The sequence below is a fragment of the Macaca mulatta genome, chromosome 6, assembly GCF_049350105.2.
Source record: "Macaca mulatta isolate MMU2019108-1 chromosome 6, T2T-MMU8v2.0, whole genome shotgun sequence".
In the NCBI taxonomy this organism is placed as follows: domain Eukaryota; kingdom Metazoa; phylum Chordata; class Mammalia; order Primates; family Cercopithecidae; genus Macaca; species Macaca mulatta.
In genome coordinates this window covers 128,709,163-128,718,239 of record NC_133411.1, presented here as the reverse complement: position 1 = coordinate 128,718,239, position 9,077 = coordinate 128,709,163, and the positions used below count along the sequence as shown (strand labels likewise).

The following is a 9,077-nucleotide window of genomic DNA, read 5'->3' as shown; positions in this document are numbered from 1 at the left end:
ATATAGAAAAATACGGAATACTATACAGAAATACACCTAAACAATTTCAAAAAGGTGGCTAGATGTGAAATGAAAATTTAAAATATGCATCAGTAATAACCAATTCTAAACTATAATAGAAAAAATATGCCATCTAAGGAGACTGAAAACAAAAGATACCTTGGACCGCATCAAATAAAAATTGTATATAACATTTGTGGAGAAGAGCATTAATCATTATTGAAGAACAAAGAAAGAAAGAAAGTACTTGAACAAAGGAAGAAATACACAATGACAATTACTACTAAACTGAAATATCTATATACTTCAGCACAGCAATGGATGTCTGGGTATACATCCTAGAGAGAGACTCACACTCTATGGTAATAGAGGAAATTTGGATGCAACTAAAATTTCATCAAAAAGAAAATAAATTAAAAGTTGGCATATTGATAGAATGAACTATAATACAGTAGTAAAAATTAGTTAACTACAGATATGTGTATGACAATGGATAATCTTAAAAACCTGCTTTTTAATAAAAACAAGTTGCAAAGTAATAACGAAGTACAATGGTATGTGAAACTTTCAAGATATTCAAAACATTTTATATATTTATATAATAGTATAAAACACGCACAGAAGTATTAAAAAATACTCCAAATCCATATGAAAGGCAATGGAACAGGGGACTACGGCTGTATTTGTAATCATTTTTACTTCAAAGCCATCTGAAGTAAATGTAGAAAAGTGCTAAGCTTAATAAAGCAGGATGATGGAAACATAGGTGTGTAGTGGAGTTTGTCATGGTCTCATGTGAAATGTGGCATCCAGCCTTGAAAAAACTGTCACACAGAAGCCTAATCAATCCCAGGAGTTTGGGTATTGCTGCCTCTGGAAAAGGCTGGTAGATATCTTTAGTGCTGGTGTAAAACTTCGTTCACAAACCACTAGATAGATAGACGAAAATAATGAATAGGGCTGGGCGCCGTGGCTCACGCCTGCAATCCCAGCACTTTGGGAGGCCCAGGCGGGTGGATCGCTTGAGCCCAGGAGTTCGAGACGAGCCTGACCAACATGGTGAAACTTCGTCTCTACTAAAAAAAATACAAAATTAGCTGTGTGTGTTGGCACGTGCCTGTAATCCCAGCTACTTGGGAGGCTGAGGCAGGAGAATCACTTGAACTCAGGAGGCAGAGGTTGCAGTGAGCCGAGATCATGCCATTGCACTCCAGCCTGGGCAACAAAAGTGAAACTCCATCTCAAAAAAAAAAAAAAAGAAGAAGAAGAAGAAAAAGAAAAAGAAAAAAAAAAAGAAAATGATGAATAGATAGATAGATTAATTTGTTAATTAAATAATATATCCAGGGAAGGTTTGAAACATAACCTTTATTACATATGATGTTTACATGTTAGACTGAGTGCTGGTCCCTCATCTCCTTCATACCTTGGGCAGTCTGTCTGCTACTATCTCCATGGCTCTTTCTTCTCCCTGAAAGTGAAGAAAACAATTGAGGCAGAACAGGAAGAGGCAAGAAACAATATAAGCATCACTAGTCAGTTACCCTTCACCTTTGTTTTAAAGCTCAGAGTCATGCACCCCCACAGTGAGTTCGTTTCCAGATCAAATGCAGCAAAATGAAGGTTCTGAAACATTTCCAGGTCTCTTGGTATCTCATGAGGATGATGTTACCTCTCCAAATTCCCCTTTTCCTCAAGGGCTATATTCATGGGCTGAGGTGAGGTCCCAGCTCAGGCCAAAGGCTCTCAGACTCCACACCTCTGATCTTGCTGGCAGCCTGTCCTTTCAGGCCAATCCTGGCCCTTGAGGTTAAACTGAGTTTTCTCTGCCTTGAAGAGCTGCAGTACTTCCTCTTAGAATTGAGGACAATCATGGAGACATTGAGAAAGTTCCCAGTCAATGCTCTTCACCTTATCGTCTAAGCAAATGGAGGGCAATTCCCCCAGAAGCACCAGGTGCACCACAAGTTGATGCAGCTGCAGAGCCGCCAGGTGACCCAGTGCATCCCTGCAGCTCCTTCCCTTGGATTCCTCTGGGCCCTCATGACACAGCCTCAGAAAACTGCAAATCTCACTCCTTACCTCTTGCAAGAAAAGGCCACACCATCTTCCAGTATCTTCTGGCCCATAAGTCTCAGCTGCTGTGTGAAAATAAAACCAAAGAAAGACACTTCTTAGTTAATGCAACCTTAGAAATTCTCAGAATTTCCTGCAGGAGCTAGAAAGGTCAAGACAAGTCCTGACTTACAATCAAGACTTTATTAGATGCCTAGGCAAGAAGCAGGGATCCCAGTTATGTCCCCTTCCATTGTTCCCTGAGCCAATAAAGCCCCCAAATCTCCCTTACAGAGGGAGCCTGAACTGGGGAGAGAGTACTGGCTCAGGGAAGCCATTGCTCCCTCAACGGTCCCACGACCCAGCCCTTGCTCACTTCCTGTCCTTTGGAAGGTCCTTTGGAGAATGAAACACACAGCCTGGACATTGGCTCCAGGATCTCCTCAGGCCAAGGTCTTCCCCTGTGGGCTGCCCCTCCTCCTCCTTCTTTGCTGCTGGTTTCTCTTCCTCCTCCTCCTCATTTCCATTTTCCTCCTCCTGCTCGTCTTGGGTGCTCCCTGATTCCATGTTGCCTGTCAGCTGAGCCATGGTGAGATGAAAGACGTGGCAGCTGAAGCCCTCTCTGATCCCATATTGCACATGCTCCTGGAGGATTTCCACAGTGGCAAAAACCCGGCAGCAGGCCATGCACCTGAAGCCGTTCTCCATGGTCACCAGCCAATCAGGAGTCTTGGCCCTGGGTGTCTCCTCAACAGTGGGTGAGCCTGGCAGGCTGTCTGATTCTGTCCTTTCCTCATGCTCTTTCTCCTCCCCGCCGGGCTCACTGTCAGACAGGAGGTTTCTGGTGGACACATCAGAGGGGGGAGTACCTACCCTCACAACCTCAGGAAGGGTCACTTCTTCCATCCTTGGCTGCTTTTCTAAGGACTCCGAAGTTTCCTCTGTCTCCCAGGAGACAGCCACACCTTTTTTCATTTGTACCTGCATGTAGTATATTTTCATGCCCCTTTCCTCTTTGTTTACACACAGAGAGGACACACAAGTCTTATAGGACGAATGGGATGACAAGGAGACATGTTGTGAGCAGGGAGGAGTCTCTCCTCGTTCCTGAACCTGGGCCAGGGGTGACTGAGGCTGGGGGCTGTCTCGATGTAGTCTCTGGATTCCTGGAAAAGGAAATTAGAAACATGAGCAGATGCATGGGCCATGCCAGGAACTGGGGGAACATACGCTGAATATGTGTGGTGCAGGAGACTGTGGTGTGATGCAGCTGTGTGGTGAGCTTGGTGTTTGTTGTTCATATTGTGGGATAGTGATTCTAGTGTCATTTGTGTGTAGGGATGTTGCTGGGATGTCTGTATACAGGGGTGTGGAGTATGGTGGTGAGGACTGCAGCTTATGTGGAATGTCGGCAGCATGTGTGTGCTATGAGGATGTGAGTTGGTGCCATCACTGATGTGTTATTTGTGGAATGTGGGAGGTAGTGTGGGAGAATGGCACTGCAGGTCACGCATTTGTCTGGGATGTGTGCAAAGAGTGTACCTGTGGAGCGTGTGGTTGTATGTGTGAGGTGTGTAGGCCTGAGCTAGAGTCTTGCTGCAGTGCTGGAGGCCTGGGCTGAGGAACTCTGTTTTTCTCTGGAAGGCAAAGTCAGAGCCCAAGTAGTTCCACTGAAGGTGCTTAATCTGGTCCTGTGGCCCTACACCCCAAGAGCAGACTTTCCTGGCCTCTGCACCCTGACTGCCTGACTGCACACCAGGGCTCATGCTCTCCTACACTGAGCTCATATCCATACTCCTCTAACAGCTCTGTATCTTGCCCAGACACCTCTGCAGAGCTCTGATCATATCCAACTGCCCTGGGTTTCCTCTTAGCCTCATCCTTGGATCTATGGGCCTCCTGTCCCCTACCCAAGGAGCTCTGCACCCAAAATGTCCCAGACCTAAGGAGCCCAGCACCCAAAGAGTCTCATACCCACAGTGCCCTGTATCCAGAGTGTCGTGCTCAAGGAACCTCACACCCAGAGAATCTCACATCCAAGGAGCCCCACACCCAAAGAGTGTCACACCGAAGGAGCCCCAAACCCAAAATGTCCCACTCCCAAAGAGCCTTACACTCAAGCAGCACTGCAACCAAAAAGTCTCATGCTCAAAGAGCCCTGTACCCAAACAGTCCCAGTCCCAAACAGCCCCACACTCAAAGATTTTCATGCCCAATGAACCCCACAGCCAAGAAGCCACATGCCCAAGGAGCCCTGCACCCTTACCACCGTGGATGAGCTTGCGTGAAGAAGAAACACAGGAGAAGTATTCGGAGGTAGAAGTAACTTCTCCCACCCCTTGGCTCCAGCCTTTGGCCACTCTAGTGGATCCAGGCTGCAGGGCATCCTCTTGGGACTTTGACATTCCTGAGAAAGGTATGAAGGGCACAGAGATATGGTGGATGGGGAATGTTTGTGCATCATTTACCCATCCAACAAATATTTACTGAGTGGCTGACATATGTCAGGTGTGGTGAACATACTTGGTTTGTGAGACAGCCTTCTGGTGGATACTCCAATATTTAATTACAGTCAACAGATATTTTGATAGTGTATCGTTAGGAACGTAGGCCTGTGTGGTGACTATGAATAGGTCTGAAGTGTAAGAGTGATACATATCAGATAGCCTTTGATATGTGTAGGTTTGTGTGGGTATATTATAGAAACATGTGTCTGTGTCTATGGAGTTTGTGTGCATAGTTTGTGTTTACAACCCTGGAATTATGCAATATGTAACTTTTCCTGATTATATGGTGTGGCTTGTATTTATAATGTACATTAATTCATTCATCTGGCAATATGTCATGAACAGCTACCATGATCAGACACCAGTCCACTCTTCCAGGCTCTAGGAATACTGAACAAAACAGTCCTTCTTCTAAGTGCACTTTCCATTCTAGACAAGGAAGACAGACACTAAGCAGAAATATAAGTATATCATAGGTTAGCTCATTATGAATATATAAGGGTCACCAGATCTAGCAAAAATACAGCTGATGCCAAATTAAATTTGAATTTTAGATAAATTACAAATAATTTTTTACTGTAAGTATGTCCCATGCAATATTTGTCATACTTATCTTTAGTGTCAGTATGTTCCATACCATATTTGGGACACACTCATACTAAAAAATCATTGGTGGTTTATCTGACATTCAAGTTTAACTGGACATCCTGTATTTTATCTGGCAACCCTAATAAGGGGATGGTGGTGAATCTTTGTTTCATCGTGGTCTATGCAAAGCAGGCCTGGCTCTGCTACACAATGTGTTACAGATATGGCATGTATGATGTGTGACTGGCTCTTAAAGAGGTATTTAGAGATAGTTTAAGGTAGCTGTGTTTGTGTGAGAGTTGAGGAGACACACACACACACCCCCCCCACACACACGTGAAATCTCTGTAGGAAGAAAAGACTGTCACACACATGGGTTGTGTGAGTATGTAATAGAGGAACGGTATGTGTATCTAACTGTATGTACTGTGTGTGGAGGTGTGTGACTCTTTTTCTGTATCAGAGTACATATGGGCATATGAGTGACTGTCTCCTGGAATACCCTTAACAAAAATTCGGTACACACTGTTATGTGTATTGAGTGTTGCCCAGGCCGAGGCATGGTGACAGAAAGCTCACCCTGCAGAACCCACCACTGTGCTCCCATTATCTCCAGTCCTCCCCCTCCCAACACACACGTGCGCACACACACACACACACACAGACAGACAAATTCTGAAATGTAAGGGTAGATGAAGGAGAGGAAAACCATTGCCTTCCCCTTCCTGTCCCAGCCCCCTGCTCTCCATGCCTATTCTTCATGCCTCCATTCCCAGGGCTCAACCTACAGGTCTTTATGACCTTGGGCCTCATAGGCGCTGCTGAGCTCTAACTGGGGCAGAAGCCTCGAGGGCCATCTCTGGGGCAGGCTCCTTTCTGCCCTGTCTCCTGCATGTGACCATCCCCCTTTCAGGATAAGCGGCTTCTTTACATTTAATACCTGCCATTATCATGCAGCCTGGGAAGTAAACTGACAGCAATCGAAGACCCTTACCCTGGTGTCATTTCCTCTGGGATGTCCCACACTGTGGATTCACAAATTCTGTTGGATTAATTGGTTAATTCTTCCTGCTGAAAAATCAAACCTCCGTGGTTTCAGTATGATGCCATCCCCAAACAAGTGTTTAATCTACTTTCTAACAAGCATTTCGCTTCTCAAGATATTTTTCAACAAGGCCTTTAATTCATTGGGCTACTCTTTCGTTTCTGCTAAAAGGGGCAGTGCAACTCATAGATTTCTACCAGCACCCTTCACACCTTCCACCTCAGTCACCCCAGGGAAAGAGCAAATAAAGAGAATGAGAGAAAGACGAGACTCAGGCTGCATCACTGGGTCTCTGTAAGTGGGTCCCCGACCTGCCTGGAAACTGACATAGTTCCAGGTACCAGCAGCCCCAGAACAAAAGTTCTCAGCCCAGCAGGGCTGGCTTTCTGTATCTTGCGCCAGTGGCATCTGGACTTCCTGTCCATCTCACATCCGGGTACCCTCAAGATGGATGTGCCGGCATCAGCCAACAGCCAGGTCTCCCCCTCACTACCGCATAGGTAGTACATTCTCCTCAGTTCCTCCTCCCTAAAGAAGGCTCAGGCTGGCCGGGTGCAGTGACTCACGCCTTTAATCCCAGCACTTTGGGAGGCCGAGGCGGGTGGATCACGAGGTCAGGAGATCGAAACCATCCTGGCTACCACGATGAAACCCCATCTCTACTAAAAATAAAAAAAATTAAAAAAAAAAAAATTAGCTGGGCATTGTGGTGAGCGCCTGTAGCCCCAGCTACTCGGGAGGCTGAGGCAGGAGAATGGCAAGAACCCAGGAGGTGGAGCTTGCAGTGAACCGAAATCACGCCACTGCACTCCAGCCTGGGCGACAGAGCAAGACTCCATTTCAAAAGAAAAAGAAAAAGAAAAGGAGGCCGAGGCAGGCGGATCAGGAGATCAGGAGATCGAGACCATCCTGGCTAACACGGTGAAACCCCATCTCTACTAAAAATACAAAAAATTAGCCGGGCGAGGTGGCGGGCGCCTGTAGTCCCAGCTACTCGGGAGGCTGAGGCAGGAGAATGGCGTGAACCCGGGAGGCGGAGCTTGCAGTGAGCCGAGATCGCACCACTGCACTCCAGCCTGGGCGACAGAGCGAGGCTCCGTCTCAAAAATAAAATTAAAGAAAAAGGCTCAGGCTGGCCAGTGACGCTTGTGACCCAGAGAGTTTGCCCAGCACATACCTCCTCCCTTCTCAGCGGTTTCCTGGGACTCTTCATTTTCCAAATGTTTCCTCTTTTGTCGTCGTTTCATGGTATCAGCTAGAAGAGTTTCTAGAAGATGCTTAAGGTCCACCTCCCGCTTTTTTCTGTAGATTGGCCCTTCTTGGCTCTCAGGAAATTCATTAAAAAGATTCAGTATGAATAAACGTAGTTGAATCTCCTAAATAGCTGAAGAACTCAAGACGGCTTAGTGAACCAGCAGCACTGCCCAGTGCTCACTACATTGCAGGGCTGTTAAGGTTCAAAGGTCACCAGGCCCACAGCAGATTCTCTGACCTCAATGATGACATCACAGCGTTCTGCGGACCTAGGTCCAACACAGTCTGTGCAACTGCAGAGGCCTCCTTTTCAAGAACAATTCCTTTTTTCCAGTAGAAGCCCTCTAATGAATTCAACTCTCCCGTATTTCAAATGTGGCAGAATATTTTGAGATGTTAACATGTTTCTGTTTAATTTTTTTCTTTTCTCCTTTTTTTTCACCCTTTCCCTTCTGGACTCAAGCAGGTAGCAGGCTTTGTGTTCATTGCTCAGAGGAAGGGTATGGCAGGGCTGAAAGCAGCAGTAGCATGTTAATCATCTTGACTTTTCTTTCTTTGTTTTTTATTTGTTGCTGTTGCTGTTGTTTTTATTTTGTTTTGTTTTGTGAGAGACAGGGTCTCCCTCTGTCACCCAGGCTGGAGTGCAGTGGTGTGATCATAGGTCACTTCAGCCCCTGGGCTCAAGTGATCCTCACACTTCAGCCTCCCAAGTAGCTGGAACAACTGGCACCAGGCATGAAACACCACACCTCGCTAATTTTTTTTTTTTTTTTTTTTTTTTTTAGAAACAGGGTCTCAGTATGTTGCCCAGGTTGGTCTTGAACTCCTAGCCTCAAGCTCCCAAAGTGCTAGGATTACAGGCATGAGCCACCACACCCACCACACCCTACCTGACTTTTATTTCTAAAATCTGAAACTCCATAGGAAAGAGGAAAGTTAGCAGAAACATAATGGAAGCAGGATTTTTTTAATTAGGCATGCCCCCTTCTTACTCTACTACAGTGTTGAGAGGTAATGATTAGGTCAGGGAGAGAGAGAGATCTTCAAACTATGGAGGAGAGGAGCCCTCTGAAATGTGGCTGAAGAGGTACAGGCGGCAAAAACTTCAAGAAGGGCTGGCTGTATTATGCATACAAGCAGAATCATGGCAACCTATCTCACACATGGCATAGGAGCCACACCACCTAAAGATGCCCTGGCAACTAAGCTGATGGGCATCTAAACTTCAGCTGTATGCTCCAATAACCAGAGACTATGCTCTCACCCCACCCTCAAAACCTCAGCCCTGTATGATTTCCAAATAGGGAGAGGTGGAAATCCAAACAGGACATCAACAGAACCAAGGCTTAAATTACAAATTAAATGGAGTTATATAAGAAAATTGCATACTATCTCCTGCACATCTCTGCTCATAGGCTGAAATGTATACCAGTTATAAGTGGCAACTCATCTGGATTTTCCTGATTCCAATCTAAAATTAGAGATACCTCATTTGGGGCAGTGACCCCAATCCAGTGGGACTATTAGTTGACAAGCATGAGGGGGATTCCCAGAAGTCACTGCATTAAAAAAGCAGTAGAAATACCCAGAGGACCAAGGTAGGCCCAAATTTGAAAGGGCACTGCAGA

General features: G+C 45.8%; 1 protein-coding gene across 3 annotated transcripts; it reads right to left on the bottom strand.

The window, feature by feature from the left end:
- Nucleotides 1-1,346: 1,346 nt before the first annotated feature.
- FAM170A (family with sequence similarity 170 member A) lies at nt 1,347-7,960 on the bottom strand. Of its 3 annotated transcripts, none has more exons than XM_015140632.3 (5): nt 7,373-7,960; nt 4,322-4,462; nt 2,432-3,221; nt 2,083-2,141; nt 1,347-1,471 (listed from the first exon to the last, which is right to left on the bottom strand). In XM_015140632.3, the coding sequence occupies exons 1-4, from the start codon at nt 7,440-7,442 to the stop codon at nt 2,135-2,137; spliced, it is 1,008 nt and encodes a 335-aa protein (XP_014996118.1). In that variant the 5' UTR covers nt 7,443-7,960; the 3' UTR covers nt 1,347-1,471; nt 2,083-2,134. The 3 variants fall into 3 exon arrangements, with proteins under 3 accessions (XP_014996118.1, XP_001089348.2, XP_014996120.1); XM_001089348.5 differs by having other exon boundaries at nt 2,083-2,138; XM_015140634.3 differs by having other exon boundaries at nt 2,929-3,221; nt 7,373-7,580.
- Nucleotides 7,961-9,077: the final 1,117 nt, after the last annotated feature.

Bases quoted from the DNA above. Each gene is read 5' to 3' on its own strand.
- FAM170A (XM_015140632.3), bottom strand. From the start codon at position 7,442: ATGAAACGACGACAAAAGAGGAAACATTTGGAAAATGAAGAGTCCCAG. The intron at 4,463-7,372 runs GTATGTGCTGGG...TACCTTTCTCAG, and splicing joins AACCGCTGAGAAGGGAGGAG to GAATGTCAAAGTCCCAAGAG. The intron at 3,222-4,321 runs GTAAGGGTGCAG...TTCCTTTTCCAG, and splicing joins ACGCAAGCTCATCCACGGTG to GAATCCAGAGACTACATCGA.